Below are 21364 nucleotides of genomic sequence, written 5' to 3'. Positions count from 1 at the left end.
AAGCGTTTAACTGATCTGTCGTATATATAATTGTTGTGTTTAGTATTTATTTCTTATAACAGTGCAAGTAAGATATAAATAGTAAATAAACTATATAAAATTAACTTTAAGAAGAACTTGCAGAATTTACATTTCATTTAATGTTTCATTTGATGAAATATTGTGTGAGCTTATGGCATACGTGAAGATGTATGCTTAAGATATGAACATTACAAAACGCATTCTAATTCTGTCTAAATGTATGGCACAGTCCACACGAGTATTTGCAGCGCAAATTAATAACATAACACTTTAACGTTTCTTTTTGATAATTCGTATTTAAATTAATTCAATTTTGATATGTAATTATATATATATTAGTACAAATAAAATCTACCGATGTGTGTTTGAATATGGCGTAATAACAAACCTACCATTGACAAAGTAGAGTTTATAAAATTATTATTTGCATTTATTATCCTTCTTGTAGGCTTTAATTTTATACTTAATTTACACTCACTCACTCACTCACTCACTCACCGATCCCCGGGAGATGCTTTGGTAGTTTAGCACGGAGGAAGGTAGTCTAGTACTGGTGTAACTCTCCAGGAACGATGGTTAGGAAACTACCCGCCTATATGACTGAAATACTGTTGGGAAAAGGCGTAAAATGAAACAAACAAACAAACAATCACTCACTCACATATGCTCTAATATCTATATATTTTGTGCATGCTTTTGTTAATATTTACTTAGACTTTAACATGCAAGGACATTGATTTTGGCCTTGTATATCAATACTTTAAGTATGCTGCCAGCACTAAGTAATACTACAATCCCTCTTTGCATGTAGAAAAGAATCGTGTTTCGGACAAAACATAACGCCAATACCCCTCCCCCCGCACATCAGGAGGAAATCAACAATATGACCCGGTTTTATTTGAACAGTTAAATAAATGAAAGCAAACAAATTTCCCTTTAACATAAACGTCAATTTAAAAAGCTTTTAAATACTTACAAATGAATAGCGGATTTTAATAACAGAATTTGGATGAATGTCTGCAAACTTTTCTTACATGATAAATTGCTGTTATAACCACTGACAGCGCACTTAAATATTATATTTCTTATTACAAGATAGCGATGGTCTTTAAATTAAAGTTTAATCAATTATGTATATTTAAATATCAAATGACGATCATCGACTTCAAAAGTTTCATTATCATAGATTGAAATATATGGAAGACTTATAACAATAAGATGTGCAAAAGCACTTTACAATGTTAAATAAAATTTTGTTTAACCGTTTTTTTCAGATGACAGAATGCAGGAAAACAGAAGGAAGGGAAATCTTTTTCAAAGGGGTTTTGAATGGATACGTTATCGCCCGATGAAAAAAAGTAAGATTGCATTTAAATATATATCAGACAAGTCCAAATGATGGTTCTCCGAGCAGTCGGATAAACCTGGATTCTATTCATAATATCCTCGAACTTGATACCATGTGATCTCTAAGAAGGGTGTAATCTTTGTCAGGCGCGATCAAACCAAGTCTGCAATTTCTTTTTAGTCTAGCTGTGTTAAATGCTTATAAGGGATCAAAATCAGATTTTGATAATGTTTAACGAGTTAAACAACTTTTATTAATATCAAACCATAAGATCAACAATCCCCTTGGCAAAATGTACTGTACAATTACAAATATGGCAGCATACATTCTAGCATATAGGATTTATTCAGATAATATTAAGTAAATTTTCAATATAAATGCACGTGTCGAACTTTCGTGAGTTATCGTCGGCAATTTTGCTTTTTCTTTAAAATTCCCGCTTTCCACGGACATCAAATTTCAAAATACTCGTTGTTTGTCTAAATCACTACTATGCCCAATTGTTTGTGTCCCCACAAATATAACAAGGGATGTTCGGAATGTCTGTACAAAAACTTTTATCAAACGTTTGCAAAGGTATTATGGAAGTACTGTGCATACTTATGCAAGACAGTAAATACCTAAATACCTACGCTTGCATAGCATTTTATTCACATATGCAATCTTTTTCTTTCTTTTTTAGCTCACCTGTCACAAAATGATATGGTGAGCTTTTGTGATCGCTATTCGTCCGGCGTCCGTCCGTCCGTAAAATTTTAATTTGAACGGCATGTCCTCATAAACAGCTTAGCCAATTTCATTCAAACTTCACAGGAATGTTCCTTTGGTAGTCAACTTTAAAAATTGTTCAAAGAATTTAATTCTAAGCAGAAAACATGATAAACAAGATCAACCAGGAAAGGCGGCGTTCAATGAACGCAACCCCCCTACGACCCAGTATCAAGAGCCAGCGGCAAGGAGCCCAGGAGGACCCCAAACAAAAACAGGACAGGGCACAAGCAGAGCACGAGCAGGCCAACCACTAAAGTCATACATAAGAATAAATAATTCTAACAGTTGTCATGGTTACAAAAGGTGAAATAAGAAAAACCTCGAAATGCTCATGTAAAAACATACAAAAGAAACCAAATGACCATAACAAAAATACTCAATGTCTTAAAGGAAGACAAAGCAACAAGAAGATCACCTACAAGGGCCCGACGAAGCAAGACAGAAGACGCACATTAAGGCAATTCAGTCCCAAAGGGCTTTAAGAACTGTCCATCATCGAGTTTCCCACTTGGTCCGTCAGATGTAATCAAAAGAGGAAAGCGTAGCGTCCAACTGTAAATGTGTTGAACACTAAGCATGCGGTATGTCTTAAAATAGTAGGGTCATAACCCTTTTAAATAAAACGTTTAATAATTTTAGTAAAGACAACAAAAAAATTACAATGACCCGAGATCTTACGAAGTTTGTAAACAACATCCCCGTAAAAATCAGGCTGGCTAATCCCTTGTCGCAGAAGTGTAGAACTCTGGTTGCCATGCCAACCGAAAAAAACAACTTTAAATATCTTCTTTTAGAACACCGTAACAGCTAGAAGTTAAATATTTGGCATGAAATATCATCTAGTCAGTGTCTACCAAGTTTTTTAAATGGGGTTAAAATTGGCCCCACCCCGGGGTCATTGATTTTCCTTCTTTGTAGATAGTAAAAACTTACAAAATCTGCTTTCAAGAAAACCAAAATAGCTACAACTTTGATATTAAGCATGAAACATCTTCTTGTGGGTGTCTACCAAGTTTGTTCAAATAAAAGCCCTGGGGTAAAAACTGGCTCCGCCTTAGGGGGGTCATTGTTTTTCCCTATATGTACAGAGTAATTTGAGAAAACCGGACGCTGAGAAAATCGGAACTCTCTAAATACCGGACGAATAATTCAGTCCCAAATTTTCCCTTCTTTAAACTATTGTATTAAACATTGACAATACCGGAATCTGTAAAAACCGAATACCGGACGGTTGATTGGGGACTACAAAGTCAATTATATAGACAATTACCCTGACAATACCGAACGCCGAATGTGTGAAAAACCTTGTGTACTTATCAATTGGTTGTGTCTAATACGCTAAGTGAGCGGTAACGGAACAATTATTGTCTGATTTGTTTATACTGTCTCTTTTCACAGTTTGATTTATTGTAAGGTATAGATGTTACCGTTTTATATAAATGCCAAATGCACGAGACATTGATCAGTTACAATCAGTATGAATAAAAAATAGAGTATTTTTCTATTGTGTTTCGCAACGGAATCGAAATTTATCGGCGCTAAGTTCTATTCCATGGCCGAAAGTAATTCGACGAGAGATGTCTACATGTGACAAAGTTAGATTAATTAAAAACAGTGAAACTTTGCCGAAACCTACTTTAAAAATCTGACCAATATGTTATTATTATAAACAAATAAAGTAAACTATATTCGTTAAATCATTACCCATTACCCAAATGTAAACATATGCGGATCGTTATGAGGTCACTGCTGTTCATTTATATCCAAACTTTTATGTCTTTATATGCAATAATGGGACAAAAACAATTAAAACATATTTTTTTTTGTATTCTTATCATTTCTTTATTTAGCAATATAGGTACACATGATCTTGAAATGCAAATATACAGCATCTTTAGTAAGTCATTGCTCGGTTATAATATAAGATCCTGAACAGCTGAAGGGGACATTGAGAATACCGGACCGCTGAGAAAACCGGACAAAACCCTCAGTCCGAAAGCCGTCCGGTTTTCTCAACTTTCACTGTATATAGTAAAAACGTTAAAAAAATCTTATAAAAAACCCAAAGAGCTAGAGGTTAGATATTTATAATGAAACATCTTCTAATGAGTGTCTACCATGTTTGTCCAAATAAAGCCCTTGGTTTAAATGTGCTGACCCAGGGGCCTACATACAGGTCAGCGACTTCAGTGCCGTCATGGCCCTCTAATTTTGATTTTGAGGATTTTTGATGTGTCGAAGAATGTGTGACGAGCAGTAGAAAATTCTAAATGAATTCCCTCTGAACTTTTTAATAATTTGTGCCATTTTCTTTTGCACACATCCTGTAAGCTATTCATGAATTTAGCTCTTGAACTGGAATAGATTTATCATGAAATGTTTATAACCTGTAAGTGTTTACCTGACAGACGACCTTCAACAGAATGAGAGAAATGATAGTCTTACCCTAACCCTACTGATATAGTTTTTTGCTTTTAGATAAATCTTCTTCAGTTCTTTTTGTATGCAACACTGTCATGAAATATATATAGCGCTTAGTATTTTAGTTCCATTTTGATTACATATTTAATTAACAATATGTTCCTAACATTGTTAAATAAATTATCATCGATTTTATATGTGTGTAAAATAAACATCATAATTTTGCATTTTAAATAATATCTATTAAAGTTGTAAAGTTCTCATATTTTGAATAACGTGAAAACATGGACATCATCTATAGTATTATTATTTAATTTCCTTTTAAATACTTATTATCCTAATTGAAGACACTTGTAATATTCATTTTATTTTGAAAAAAAAGCAAAACAATAAGCCCCCTTCTAACACCCCTCCAAAAAAGCACACTAATGCGTTTATTTACCAATTACATATACTTTTCATACATTCCGTAATAATCTGCCTTGTTTCTGATTTAAATTCTCATTAATGTCTAAGTAAGTAAATCAGTAATTTTGATGTTTACTTTTGGCTAAATGTGGTCTAGCAGTTTTGTCAAAACAAGTACTAGTAAATAATATGATTAAATAATGTACATATTTCTCTCTAATTTTGACTTGTATGTATAATGGCTGGCTATTCAGCCAGTAAAATGATATCCCAAACAGTCAGAGACTTTTTACCTTTTCACAAACGGTCCGTTGCTATTAAGATTGATGGGATATAGTATTTTCTTGCGCATGAGTAATTGGCGTATGTCAAAAGATCATCGCCTGACATAGAAATGTATAAGAAGATCATAGAAAAGTATGAGTTATTTGAAGGTAAAATGTATAAGATTGTAAAAACAGCAAAAGATGCCTTAAAAGCTTTGTGGCCAAGATTGCTATGAATACAAAAAAACAAAACATGGAAGAGCTCTGGTTATTTTAAGAAGTCCCTCTTGCGACAACGTCGATCTTGAAAATCATTAGGACATTTATATCCGTATGGAATCGAAGTTATTATTCTAAAATGGTCAGAAAATGCGATAATGCATGTTAATGATCATGCCTACTTTTAGTTTAATTGATTATACTGTTTCTGTTTTATAAATGGTCAGAAGAATAATAACGTTTTGCATAGGTTAAATAGTAAAAAACTGGCCCGAAACTACTAAAAGATATTTTATACACAGAGTATTACAAATATGTTTCCTTTTTTCTTCTTGTCGCTCATTTACCTTCTAAAAGTACTGCTTAAGCATTATATATTGTGTCTTTGATAGATACTTTAGTTCTAAGAGGATATTTGTTTGTTTTACATGTAAGATCAAAATATATATTATGTCTATCAGATGCAATATTTTGCAAATATAAGAGCTGGAGTTGACAAGGGAAATACATGTGTAATTTAATCTTACATATACAACAAACATTTCTTTCTTTTTATTTCTTTCTTTTCATTGGCTTTAAGTTATCTTAACTTTTTTAATGATAAAAAAATACTATCATTCATGATGTCATCAAATCATTACATCACTTTGTTCTTGATCAAAATAAGTCTGAAAGATTTATTTATTTATTTTTTAGAAAAAATGATATGTGCGGATATTTGTGTGTTTCAAGCACATGTTACTGAAAACATAGTGATTTCTGATGATATTTTGATCAACTTATTTAACATCCATTCTTTAAGTCCATGAAAGCCGCATTCAGTTTTAGTCCGGCTTCTGAGAAAATTTTCTTTAATAAGTTCACTGTGAAATTATCAAATATAATTTCATTGTTCACTGAAAGCATGTTATAACATCATTTAATCAATGAAATAAGTATTTTGCATATATATAACTAAATTATTGAGGTTTTTGTCATATGTAAAACTATGAATTTTACAAATTAAAATCTGACAAAAGTATATGTACAATATGAAAACAATCCCACGGAAGCAATACTTTTCACTCATTTATATGCATTTTTGTGGCATATTTTTCTGACTAATTTCAGCATCACATTTATTTGTATACAGAATAATTTTGTTTAATGTTATATCATTGCTATTCTTCAGAGTTATTTGAAATTAAATGTTATCATTGAAAAAATGTTGAATGTGATGTCTTGCATATCAAAAAGGATTATCTACTGTTTACATATTTTACACAGATGCTAGAAAAACCAGTATTACACTTCACGTGTAAGATGTAAGAAGGTGTAAGATTTAAAAGAAGTCATTCACGCGCCGCATTTATGAATGAATCGCGTTAATTAGATAACGTCAGTTTTTCGTCATAAATGAAGTTGTCAAATCAAACGCTACTTTAAGGAAAAGGTGCAGATGAAAATATTAGTTTTCGTTAATTTTTTTCCGAAATATGATTATTTGATATGCAAGAAAAAGAATCAAACACTGGCTATCGTCATAGACGGCAATATATATCTCTCTGAAACTCGGCAGAGCCTCGTTACCTCTGTAAATTGTTACCCTCGACCTAAATATACCGGTCTGTATCGGAAGCCGGTGTTAGATACTAATATTTGATGATCATAACTAAATATGTTCTACATGTAACTTTATTTTATTAGCTCATCTGAACACAAAGACATGACAGTATGTACGTTTAAACCACATTACTGAGCTCGATCAACCTTGACAGAAAGGTTGTTAGTGAACCTCCACAAAAGTAATGTTAATGGAATCAGTCTAATGCATAAGCAGGTTTCAAGCGCTCAAACTAGACTTAAGTAAACTGCAATGTCAAAAGCTTAGGTATTTGGCATATAGCGCCATCTTCTTAAAATTTACAATAAAAAATATAAAGCATGCCCAAAGAGGTAACCTCGAAAATATAGATTTTTATAATAAAATACATTAATGACTACTTAAGTAAGAAACATACTTCGATATCAATTAAACCTAATACATGTATTTGAAAAAAGTCATATACATGTTGTTAATGTATAGATGTTGATTCATGTTTTCATATATTGTTATATATTAATATTTCGTGTATGCCAGACTTGCTTGGTCCTTTTCGTCCAATGAGAGGTAAAAATAAATCAGCCAGTATTTTTGCATAAACAGCGTATATTTAGACATTTATATAATTGTCGCGTCTTTCTGGCTAAACACCACACATGTGTTTAAATTCTTTATTTTAGCTCGACTATACGAAGTATATGGAGAGCTGTCCTACTTGCCCTGGCGTCCAGATTTCAGATTAAAGTTTTGGTGCAGTAAAATATTTTTCGCTATAACTTCAAACTTCAAACATATATTCCTTATCATTAACCACATCTTATGTGTCAAGGTTAATACTTTTAGAACCAATATGTTCATATTTATCTCCCCTTGAACTTAGAAATTTCATTAAAAAATATTTCTTTACTATAACTGTTTCATTTCTTAAGGTATCAACTTCAAATATATGTTTCTTATCATCAACTAAATCTTATGTGATAGGTTCATAACTTTAGCACCAATTTCTTTCAGATTCATCACCCCTTGAACTTAAAAATATTGCTTTTTACTGTTACTTCTTTATTTCTTAATAAGGGATCAACTTCATTCTTCAAATTTTTGTCCCTTAGCATTAACCACATCTTTTGTGACAAGATTTATAACTGTAGCACAAATTTGCAAGAATAATTAACCCATTAACTTAGAATTGTTTACTTATTATATAGAGGAAAATACTGTTACCCGAGGCGTAGCCGAGGGTAACAGTAGTTTTACGAGGGATGATATTTTTACTGTTACACACAAACACTTACCCATTTATTCGGTTATGATAGTGAAATCTGATCATTCTGTTTCCAGAATATTCTTCGCATGGTTTTTGACAAAATCACGATGGTATCCTATGTCTGTCCACCATGTCTGTAACGTTTCACTGATTAAAATTGTTAAATACTCCTTTGTTGCATGCTAAAATCGTCTGCATGTTCCAGTTTGACACATAATTATTTACATTGCAATAACTTCAGTTGAAAACGGATGTTTACTTTTTGACTTTTCAACAAAAAGATATTTTATACGCGAAAAAACAATCCAGGGTGCAGACAACTAAATTTTATTGGTGTCATAGTTACTCCAGAGAAGATTGTGGTGTCCTGTCGAGGTAAACGGCGAAAATAAGAATGATTCGAGAAAAAAATGGCGGCCATTTTATTTCATTCAATTTAGAAAAATAAACCACATTACCAGATTTTATACTGTTTAAAAATACTGTTACCTATGTAACGGTACAAAATTCTTACAGTAAGAATAACTCCCAGAGGCCTATGGAAAATTAACATTACGAAAAAAGTGAGGAGTAATAATAAATGCTAAGGTTTTTATAACACACTGTAAGTCATTTAATTAAAAGAACTGTTTTTTTAATACAAATGTTAAATAGATGTTTTTTTTTCAACCGGATATATAAGCAGACAACAACTCGTTTTATCTTCTTTAAATGCATTGTTGTTAATTTTTGCATATATATTAATATTTCACCCTCGGTTTCGATTACTAAATGACATATTATGCTTCAAAAATAGTTCTATTCCTTTTTTAAAAAGGCAAATCAAATCAGTTGTATGAATATAGCCGAAACTTGTATGTGTGTTAAATAATTTCATTATCTCTTATAAAAATACTAAATAAAACAGAATCTACAATAAGTATTTTCAATGTTCCCGAAAGAGGTTCCTTTTTCATAGTTTCAATATTTCCAATTTTGAATATGGTGCACTGGCAACAATCTTGTTTTTCTGAACTTATCTAGGCTCGAATCGTCCTTTTTAACAGATATTTTATCATGAGTTATACAGATGTTCACTCATTGATTTGTTTACTGTCAACTTTCATTACAAACTGAATTATTTTAGTATGTGAGAAGATAGCAGTGAAAAGTGAGCTAAGCAAAAAGGCATTTCAATTTATACAGGGAAGTGAATGATCTGCTGTAATGCTCAGATGTTTTGGGCATCTAGCGGAGCATTCCGAAATATAGTGTAAAAATGCTCTGCTGCAATACACAGCTGCCTTCGCAATCTTGCCGTGCATTCCTAGATAAAGTAAAAAATGCTCTGCTGGAACGCTTAGCTGGCTAGGCAATCTAGCAGGGCGTTACTTAATATAGTGTAAAAATGCTCCTGTGGAATGCTAAGCTGGCTAGGCAATCTAGCAGGGCATTACCAAATATAGTGTAAAAATGCTCTGCTGAAATGCTAAGCTAGCTAAGCAATCTTACAGGGCATTCCTAAATAAAGTGTAAATTTGCTCTGCTGCAATACTCAGCTGTCTTGGCAATCTAGCAGGGCATTACTAAATATAATGTATAAATGCTCTGCTGGAATGCTAAACTGGCAAGGCATTCTGGCAGGGCATTCCTAAATATAGTGTAAAAATGCTCTGCTGGAATGCTCATTTGGATCGGAAATCTAGCAGGGTATTCCTAAATATAGTGTACAAGTGCTCTCTGCTCTGCTGGAATGCTTAGCTGACTAGGCAATCTAGCAGGGCATTTCAAAATAAAGTGTAAAAATGATCTGCTGGTAGAAGTGCATTTCTTAATATAGTGTTAAAATGCTCTTCTGTAATAACCAGCTGTCTTGGCAATCTAGCAGGACATTCCTTAATATAGTGTAAAAATGCTCTGCTGGAATGCTTAGCTGGCTAAGAAATTACGCAGGGCATTCATAAATACAATGTATAGAGTAAAAATGCTCTGCTGCAATGCTCAGCTGGCAAAACAATATAGCGGGACATTCTTAAATATAATATTGAATTTGCGTTATATTCCGAGCTGACTAGGCAACCTAGCAGAACATTCTGAAAAACAGTGTGAAAATGCTGTGGTGGATAAGCAATCTTGCGATTTTATGAATTATAGTATTAATATGCTCTGATGGAATGGTCAGCTGGCAGACTGATTCTAAGTTACAGGATTTATTTTTTTTTTGGGCCCATTTTTCGACTTCTAGGCACTTTTTGGGCCACCTTCCAAAGCCCTTCGAATTTTGGGGCCAAAATTAAATAATGATTTTTTTTGACTTTAAAACCCTTTTAAAAAGACTATTTCTTTTCCCGCGACTTTTTGAGGGACATTCGCAGACTTACACAAAAATTTTTGATCCCAAGGGCTGATAGAAAAATTTTAGATTTCCCTTGGGGACCTTTAAAAAGTACATTTTTGGTCTGGGGACCTGTTTTCTTGTACATCCAGACTTTAAAGGAATGCTTGGTAAAAAAGGGAAAAATAATCAAAATTTTTTGACTTTTGGGGGCCCCTTTTTAAAAAAGTAAAATTTCTTTGGGTCTGCGGCGTTTTGGGTTTGACACCACAAAATTTTCAGAAAAAAGGTTCCAAAAGAGATTTTTGGAAATTTTTTTATTTTCAAGGGAAAAAGCCAGATTTCCATTTTTCTGGTTTGCGACTTTTTTCCAAAGGGTCACTCGCAGTTTTCGGGGGATTTTTGGGGGCCCAAGGGGAGAAAATTTGACTTTTTTGATTTTCTGAAACCCCACCAGAGTTTTTTTTCGGGGTCTCCCGCCCTGTTTTTTGGCCCACTTTGAATTTTTAAGGAAAATTTTTGATGGAAAAGGAAAAAAATTTTCTTTTTGGGGGAAACCCCGCTAGGGGTACTTTTCTTTGGTCTGCGACTGTTTCTTTGAGATTTCGAAAGATTTTAAAGGATGTTTTGGTGCCTTTGCAGATCTTTATTTTTTTTAATTTTTTAAGGACCCCCTTAGTCAGAAGCAAGCTTTTTACTTTTTTAAATGCCCACTGAAAGAAACAAACAATTCCAAAATTTTTAGAGTGCCAATAATTCAGTCGCAGACCAACGAAATAGACTCTGGATAGTTAAAAGATGTCAAAAATGTTTTTATCTCTATTGGCACAAAAAAAACCCCTGTAAGTCTGCTACTGTCCAAGAATAAGTCGCATACCAATAAAATGGTCCCTGGATGGTCCCTAGAAGTAAAAATTATCATGATCTGCCTGGACATAAAACATTCATGAAAGTCTGTGAGCGCCTCAGAATCAGAAACAGACCAAAAATAAGTCAGAAATATCATTATCTGCGTTGACACCAAAATTCCCGAAAGTCTGCGAGTGACTCAGAATCAGTCGTAAACCAACAAAATAGACTCAGGAGGGTACTTTTGAAGTAAAAATGTCGTTAACTCCATTGGCACCGAAAAATTCTGAAAGTCTGCGAGTGTTCTAGAAACAGTCGCAGACCACTGAAATCGGCTCTGGATGGTCCTTAGAATTCACAAAGGTCATTATCTGCATTAACACCAAAAATTCCTGAAAGTCTGCGATTGTCCAAGAATCAGTCGCAGACCAGAGAAATAGACACTTGAGGGTCCCGTAGAAGTCAAAAATGTCGTTATCTGCATTGGCACTACTTATTTTAGAGAGATTTCGCAACAAAAATAAAATTTTCAGAGGCATAAGGATTACAAGTGGATGCATAAGGAGTAAAAGAGGAAACATATTTACTCTGTATTTAAGAATGCCCTGCTAGATTGCTCTGCCAGCCCGGCATTTCAGCAGAAAAAATAAACTTTATTTAAGAATGCCGTGCTAGTTTGCCTAGACAGCTCAACATTCCGGTAGAACAGTTTTACACTTATTTTCAGAATACTCTGCTGGATTGCTTAGCAAGCTGAGCATACCAGCAGATCATTTTACGCTATATTTTGGAACGCCCCGCTAGATTGCTTAGCCAGCTGACCTTAACAGCAGAGCATTTTTACACTATATTTAGGAATGCCCTGCTAGATTGCTTAGCCATCTGAGCATACAAGCAGAGCATTTCTACACTTTATTTTGGAATGCTCTGCTGGATTGCCTAGCCAGCTGAGCATTTTTGACACTATATTTAGGAATGCCCTTCTAGATTGCCTACCTAGCTGAGCAATTCAGCAGAGCATTTCTACACTATAATTTGGAATGTCCCGCTTTATTGCTTAGCCAGCTGAGCATAACAGCAGAGCGTTTTTACACTATATATAGGAGTGCCCTGCTAGATTGCCTAGCCAGCTGAGCATACCAGCAGATCATTTTTACACTTTATTTTGAAATGCCCCGCTTGATTGGTTAGCCAGCTGAGCATAACAGCAGAGCCTTTTTACGCTATATTTTGGAATGCCCTGCTAGATTGCTTAGCCAGCTGAGCATACACGCAAAGCATTTTTACACTATACTTTGGAATGCCCCGCTATATTGCTTAGCCAGCTGAGCTTACCAGCAGAGCATTTTTACACAATATTTCGGAATGATCTGCTAGATTGCTTAGCCAGCTGAGCATACACGCAAAGCATTTAAACACTATATTTAGGAATGCCATGCTAGATTGCTTAGCAAGCTGAGCAATTCAGCGGAGCATTTCTGCACTTTATTTTGGAATGCTCTGCTGGATTGCCTAGCCAGCTGAGCATTTTTGACACTATATTAGGAATGCCCTTCTAGATTGCCTAGCCAGCTGAGCAATTCAGCTGAGCATTTTTACACTATAATTTGGAATGTCCCGCTAGATTGCTTAGCCAGCTGAGCATAACAGCAGAGCGTTTTTTTACACTATATAGAGGAGTGCCGTGCTAGATTGCCTAGCAAGCTGAGCATAGAAGCAGATCATTTTCACACTTTATTCTGGAATGCCCTGCTTGATTGCTTATCCAGCTGAGCATAACAGCAGAGCATTTTTACGCTATATTTTGGAATGCCCCGCTAGATTGCTTAGCCAGCTGAGCAAACAAGCAGAGCATTTTATTACACCATATGTAGGAAATGCCTGCTAGATTGCCTAGCCAGCTAGGCATACCAGCAGATCATTTTTACACTATACTTTGGAATGCCCCGCTATATTGCTTAGCCAGCTGAGCTTACCAGCAGAGCATTTTTACACTATATTTCGGAATGATCTGCTAGACTGCTTAGCCAGCTGGGCATACAAGCAGAGCATTTTTACACTTTATTTAGGAATGCCCTGCTAGATTGCTTAGCCAGCTGAGCATACCAGTGGAGCATTTCTACACTTTATTTTGGAATGCTCTGCTGGATTGCCTAGCCAGCTGAGCTATTTGACACTATATTTAGGAATGCCCTTCTAGATTGCCTAGCCAGCTGAGCAATTCAGCAGAGCATTTTTACACTATAATTTGGAATGTCCCGCTAGATTGCTTTAAGTTAGCCAGCTGAGCATAACAGCACAGCGTTTTTTACACTATATATAGGAGTGCCCTGCTAGATTGCCTAGCCAGCTGAGCATACCAGCAGATCATTTTTACACTTTATTTTGGAATGCCCCGCTTGAATCGTTAGCCAGCTGAGCATAACAGTAGAACATTTTTACGCTATATTTTGGAATGCCCCGCTAGATTGCTTAGCCAGCTGAGCATACAGCAGATCATTTTTACACTATATTTTGTTATTCTCCGCTTTATTGATTAGCCAGCTGAGCATACCAGCAGAGCATTTTTCGCACTATATTTTTGAACTCCCGCTATATTGCTTAGCCAGCTGAGTATACCAGCAATGCATTTTTACGCTATATTTTGGAACGCCCGGCTAGATTGCTTAGCCAGCTGAGCATATCAGCAGAGCATTTTTAAACTCTATTTAGGAATGCCATGCTAGATTGCTTAGCCAGCTGAGCATACCGGCAGATTATTGATTTCCCTATATAAATCGCAATGCCTTTTGCTTAGCTCACTGTTAACTGCTAACTTCTCACATATATTATTTTAAGTCTAGCTTATAACTCCAACTCATCATTTATGCTAGCATTGTGTAAAATACGCATAGATAGATGTCACCGAACCAGTGCTCTGAGTAATACATGCACATAAAATATAAGAGTATTTTATAAAAGCACATAATGACTATTTCAAATGGGAATGCAAAGCTTGACCTTGTAAACTCACAATACACGTGTATATAAAAGCGTTTAAATGACACAGATTAGGATACAATTTACCACGGAGTTGTACATAGGGTCTAAAAATAAAACCACTATATTTTTTCAGGCAACCTAACCAGTGCTCGACCAGTGGTTTTATCTCTGTCAGAACTTAAGATATCTTATTTTTATTTTTACATGATGGTACTTTAAGATGAATGTTTCACAATCGTTTTGAAATATAATTCTTATACATGAAAAATATATCTCTTTTTACAATATAAAAGTTCTGACAGAGATAAAACATTCAAGATCAAAGTTATATTTTACATGTTATGTGCGGTTTAATACTGATTTTGCAGTATTTAGCAACATATTTCTACTGCGTTACTAACGCAGAAAGTGCTGTTTTGCATATGTTGGCCACGCTTTTGTATTTTTTTTTTGGATTGTAAGTGCCGATTGCAAATGTAAAATACTTTATTTGTTCACCTTACAGAATTTAACTTTTAAATTCATTTCCAAAAAAATATGAAAATTAACATGAATCTAGAGGCGTGCTGCTTTAAATGTTATTCATTACTTAAGCCGGTGCTAAGAGGTGTGGACGGTATCTTTTCAGTACCGTCAATGAACAGACTGAATAAAACAGAGCCTGCAACTTTTAAAATTTGGCGTTTGACGTTCTATAGGGATTCGTATTTTCTCAAGAGGGTCTTTGTTTTTTTTTTATTTATGACCATGTTCGTTTAGGAGTGTGAAACAGACTCTTAAGACTTACATTCTTTGTTTTTAACTTTCTGTAGCATCACGTGACATCATAAAGTCATCGATATACCGATATCAGATTTACAGATATGTCTTATTCTATTTTACTTATCTCTCTTATGTATTACATAAAATACCAAATCATTAAAATATTCCAATTCATTTGGAAATTATACTACATTGTTGTTTGTAATCACCATAATTCAATATTCACAGAACGTAGCTTAATATTTATAGAACAATTTGTTATTGAATGTCAATCAAGATCTCTCTTCTCTATTTTCAGATCTTCAAGGTGACCTCATTAAGTTCTACAGAAACAAGTGTAGTTCGATACCTCTCTCACCGCTCCTTGAGGAAGTGGAGACACCTCTAGCTGGCTTCTACGTGATGCCAGATATAGTCGCCATTGGACAGGAGTCTCCTTCAAGTGACGTGGAGGAGAAAACGCCAGTCAATTCTTTAATGGACCTATTTTCAGTCAGAAGCGGTCATCAGCAAGAAATATATTTATCAGCAGACGCAGGCTTTGGAAAAACTGCTTTTTCAAAATACCTTGCAATCACGTGGTGCCAGGCTCATCATAAAGACAAAAACTACAAATGTTTTAAAGATGAGGAGTTAAAAGCTTTATCTGACTTTGAGTTCTTATTTTTGGTCTTATTAAGAGATTGTTCCGATATCTGTAGCATAGAAAAAATGATTGAGCAACAAATTACTGAACAACTTCCTACGTCAGTATCATTAGAAAGAATTTTACGTAAAGAAAAGTGCTTGATTATATTAGACGGTCTTGATGAATGGACCCACCCTGAAAATGGTTGTTCCAGGCGAAATGAAAAAATCCCACATCGGTACGTACATGAAAAGTGTGTTATCTTAACGACTTCGCGTCCATGGAAACTTGGAGTTTCAAATCTTAAAACAAGTCAGGTTAACAAGAAAATAGAGTTGGTTCAACTTAGTATAGATTCTAAATGGCAACTTGAGAAAAATGCTATAAGTAAAATGACCGGTGTTCCTGATGGTGACGAATTGACGAGTAAAACACGGGACTTAAATCAAGTCATAGATGACCGTGGCCTTCAGCACATGCAAACGATTCCACTCCTCCTTATGTTTATCACTTGTCTTTGGTGCAACAGAATTTCCATAGAAAACTCGAAATGTGATGTTTACACCAAAATCATTGAATTTCTGTTATCAAGAACAGCAAAGAAACACCCAGAAATTCAACCATCTTGTGTTTCTTCTACCTGCGATATCCCAGAATATTTCAGAAATCACAACTTCTGTAAAAAGTTTTACTCTCTCATAAAATCATTATCAGAACTAGCTTATCAAACATTACTTAATGAAACAAGAGAAAACACGCTGGTATTTGATGGATCGGTTGCTGAAACATATCTCAAAGCAGACGACATGAGGATAAGCCTTTTCTCAGGAATAGTGTCGGAAAGTAAAACTAAGACATTAATAAAAGAAATTTCTAAAGTGTCCTTTTCCCACAAAACAGTTCAGGAATTTTTTGCCGCCATATTTATAAGTTCTTACAGTGACGTTCAGAAAATTGTTCTAGAAAAATGTAGAAATGTTCAAGACATTCTGGACATGTCAACAATTTGTGAATTTATGAGTAAAATGAATGCTGAACGGATGTGTGAAATATCAAATTATTTGATGTTTGTGATAAATGAAGACGAGAAAACACGCAGCTATAGAACTAGGACAGGTGGCGAGCATATGTACAATACTCCATTGTATAACATACAGGAAATGTTCATGTCGTCTTTACGAGAAATGCCTGAAAGTGAAAATATTCAATTATGTTTACAAGATTTCTTCATTGACACGTACACCGAGCACAGTGAGCATTTACAACGTTTATTAAAACAAAATAAACCCAACATAAAATCACTTTATATAAACACCGTCTTTACTTCCAGCAGTTTACTTGAAATTATAGATTTATTCTCTCTCACAGATCTGAGTCATATACAGAAACTTTACTATCATGGTGAAAGGGAGAAGGAGGCTGAGATAAATCGGATATTTGTTCCCAGTTTGCAGAACGTATCTTTGTTGTCTGGTAATTGGACAAATGATGAAGAAAATCTGAGTGAAAACTTGGCGCGATTACAAAACTTACAATATTTATATATTCACCACTTCACGTTATCTCACAAAATACTGGAAACATTTTACAATTTTATCCCCGGTCAAAAATCAATGAAAGAGTTAACATTGTGGAGGTTATACTGTAAAAAACGTAGTCGCAGATTGAATTTGGGCTTGTCTCAACATTGTAAGAGATTGAACTTGGACCTGTCTCAACATTCAACTCTATCAAAGTTACACTTGAAGGAGTTATCTGGGAGGCTACAATTAAATATATCAACACCGTCATTAGTTAATGTTGAATTGTCGTACATCAAACTAGATGAAAGTTCATTGTTACTGTCACGTGACATGAAAAATATTGAATGTGTGAAGTTGGTGTATATAGAAATGCCTGCAGAATGTTTACAGAACTTTATTGCCGTGCTGGAAAATCTGCCGCAGCCAGTTACAGTAGATATGGTCGCCATTAAACCGGAAACAGAATATGATCGTGTTAGAGAAAATATTCGAAGATCACAAATTTTTCATGTGATACAAGACGACTACTGGTTTGTGTTCAAAACAAGGCAACCAAGTAAAGAATAAACAAGGAAAAACATTGTAAAATAAACTGAAAAAAATGACTTCAAGACTTAAAAAATAAATAAATATGGAAACTTAAAATACGTAACATATGGCGATTAATGAAACTTAACTTAAATGCTTGGTCATTTAGTATCTAAGTAAATCTTTTTGACAGTTGTTTATAAATAAAGTGATTTAAAGGTTAGAAAATATTCACGGAAATATTTTTACGGAACTTAATGGATAAATATATGGAAATATTTCACAGGTAAGAGATTTATAGTAATTGTTTTATAAAAAAATATATATATTATATATTTGAAATACTGAAATATATATTTCTTTAAACTTAATCACATTCAGAAGTGTTAAAATAAAAATAATTATCAATTTTAACATAAATGTTTTTTGATGAAACAAGTTAAGGTAATTATTAAATTAAATTGGTCAAGAACAGCGCTTTGGTTATTTTTAAGTTTATTTAGTAGACTGATAAATAATTAGCCGATGTATTAAAGTAATTGTATTACGAGTCATTTAAAACACTGTTATCCCATTGGACAGCAAACAATTTGAAATTCTGAATATACTTTCTGTTTTAATTAATTGAAATTTGTGGAATACTTGTAAGTTTTATTTTTCGTTTGTCTATTTTTTCCGCTGGTAAAAATACATTACAATGCTAAGAAAATTGATATAATTATGTTAGCTCTTAGGGAGTATTTTAATTCAATTGGACAAACAGTCAACACAACTTTATATTTTATATTCTTCTAAACTTTATAAGGTATGGTCACCCAAATGGGCACTAAAAGGAACTGAAAACTTCACAACATAGGTCACAAATATGCCTTAAGAGACACCTGCATGCAAAATTTAAAAACAAAAATATCGTACATGTTGCATCGTAAACGAGTTATTGTCACTTTTCTGAACTTAAGCCGTAGTATAACATTTGAGCCATTTTTCAGAAATGTGGAACCTTTGAATAAGCTATAATCCCTGTAAGAAATGTTTTCCCTTAAATTATTGTAAAGGGATATTAAAATAATAAAATGAGGAAAACAAAAGAAAGAAAAAAAGTTCTTCAAAATGGAGATAATGCATACGAATGGTCTAACCGTAGAAGTTAAACAATAGTTTTGTTGTTGTTGTTCTTATTGTTGATTGGCTTTATTTTTTCAAAATAGTGAACTGCCCTGCAAAATTTCATTGTTAATCCTATCCGGTTTTATTTCTTGTTTTAGCGGTCTTGAATCAGACGATGGAGAGTGTCATGTGACAACATATATGGAATAAATCAACAGGTGGAATCTCTACAAACGTTCCTTGCTTAACCAAGGTAATGTTGTATAATTTAGACTTTTAAGTGATTTTTATGATTCGCTTCTCAGTAAATATGAAAAAAAGAAAATTAGATATAATAATGAAGATAACTTCTATGAAACATATGCAAAGGGAATTTATACGATTCAATTTATCGCTGGCTTAATGAAGGTCAGTGGATTTACTTTAGTGACTACTGGCTTGAGGAAGGTCGGTGGATCTACTTTTATGACCGTTGGCTTACGGAAAGTCGGTGGATTTACTTTAATGTCCACTGGCTTACGAAGATTGGTGGATCTACTTGAATGTCCGCTGGATTACGAAGGTCGGTGAATCTACTTTTATGGCCGCTGGCATAATGAAGGTCGGTGGATCTACTTTAAAGTCCGCAGGCTTAATGAAGGTCGTTGAATCTACTTTTAAAACCGCTGGATTAATGAAAGTCGGTGGATCTTCTTTTATATCCGCTGGATTAATGAAGGTCGGTGGCTCTACTTTAATGTCCGCAGGCTTAATTTAAGTTTGTGGACCTACTTTAATGTCCACTGGCTTACTGAATGTCGGTGGATCTACTTAAATGACCGCTTTGGCTTAAGGAAGTTCGGTGGATCTACTTTTATGCCCACTGGCTAACTGAAGGTCGGTGGATCTTCTTTTATGACCGTTGGTTCAAGGAAAGTCGGTGGATTTACTTTCATGTCCGCTAGCTTACGAAGGTTGGTGGATCTACTTAAATGTCCGCTGGCTTACTGAATGTCGATGGGTCTGCTTAAATTCCCGCTGGCTTACTTAAGGTCGGTGGATCTACTTTTATTGCCGTTGACATAATGAAGGTCGGTGGATCTACTTTAAAGACCGCTGGCTTAATGAAGGTCGGTGGATCTACTTTGAGGTCCGCTCGATTAATGAAAGTCGGTGGATCTTCTTTAATATCCGCTTGATGAATGAAAGTCGGTGGATCTTATTTAATGTCCGCAGGCTTAATTAAAGTTTGTTGATCTACTTTAATGTCCAATGGCTTACTGAAGGTCGGTGGATCTACTTTAATATCCGCTTTGGCTTAAGGAAGGCCAGTGGATCTTCTTTTATGTCCACTTGCTAACTGAAGGTCGGTGGATCTACTTAAATGTCTGCTGGCTTAAGGAAGGTCGGTGGATCTACTTAAATGTCTGCTGGCTTAAGGAAGGTCTGTGGATCTATTTTAATGTCCGCAGGCTCACGGAAAGTCGGTGGGTGTACCTTGATGTCAGCTGGTTTACGGAAGGTCTGTGGATCTACTTTAATGTCCGCAGGCTTACTGAAGGTCGGTGGATCTACTTCAATTGTCCGGAAGATCGATTGTTCTACATTTTTGTCCGCTTGCTCATAAAAAGTCACTGCATCTTCTTTTATCTCCTGTGTCTAACGAAAGGTCGGTGGGTCTACTTTGATGACTGCCGGCTTTTGGGTGACCAGTGGACTTACTTTGAGGTCCGGTGTCTTATGGAAGGTCGGTGGATCTACTTCAATTTTCCGGAGGGTCGATGGATCTTCTTCAAGTCTTCCGGCTTTCGGAAATTTTGTTAACCTTCTTTAAAGTCTGCTGACTTACAGAAGGTCTTTGGATCTACTGTTATATCCTCTTGGGTACAAAGGTTCGTATATATTATCTTGGAATCCGCTCGAGCCTGTTATCCTACGATCTCCAACATTTTCCTCCATGATAAAAACCGAACACTCATTGTTACCGTATGACAAAATTTGACGGTTTTGCTTTTATAAAAAATATGAAAATCGTTTAATTTGTTTTTATTTTTCAGAAAAGAAACTAGTCTGAATCTTCAATGACAATGGTGTATGTACCTCTTCGGGGGTTCAATATTTTGACATTACTCATTGCTTCGCGGGAAAAAGGCACGGAGGAGATTTCACATTAGACGTTTAATCACCAGGACATTGTGAATGCATATTTTAGCTTAACGAAATGGAAATATATAAAGTAAAAACTTATATTATGATCATCACAAGTGCATTTAACCTGTTTTCTATAAAATACATTATACAAAGAAAGAGAACAAATATGATGACCGCTGTGAAATATTTAATAATCCCTTAAGTCCTTTTATTTATAAATAACTGTTTAGTACTTTAGAAA

General features: G+C 34.6%; 1 protein-coding gene across 1 annotated transcript in view; it reads left to right on the top strand.

Annotated features, from left to right (window-relative positions):
- Positions 1 to 19246, top strand: part of LOC132744790 (uncharacterized) — a 34570-nt gene extending 15324 nt beyond the window's left edge. Inside the window, exons 5-7 of the mRNA XM_060733571.1 lie at positions 1296 to 1379; positions 15506 to 18172; positions 19152 to 19246. Coding sequence (XP_060589554.1) covers positions 1296 to 1379; positions 15506 to 17925 — 2504 coding nt within the window. The 3' untranslated portion in view covers positions 17926 to 18172; positions 19152 to 19246. The remainder of the gene's footprint in view (positions 1 to 1295; positions 1380 to 15505; positions 18173 to 19151) is intronic.
- The last annotated feature ends 2118 nt before the right edge of the window (positions 19247 to 21364 follow it).

Source organism: Ruditapes philippinarum, unplaced genomic scaffold, assembly GCF_026571515.1.
Source record: "Ruditapes philippinarum isolate M1 unplaced genomic scaffold, ASM2657151v2 ctg251_1_1_1_1, whole genome shotgun sequence".
In the NCBI taxonomy this organism is placed as follows: domain Eukaryota; kingdom Metazoa; phylum Mollusca; class Bivalvia; order Venerida; family Veneridae; genus Ruditapes; species Ruditapes philippinarum.
The sequence above is the reverse complement of the archived record's forward strand: the minus strand, read 5'-3'. Positions and strand labels throughout refer to the sequence as shown.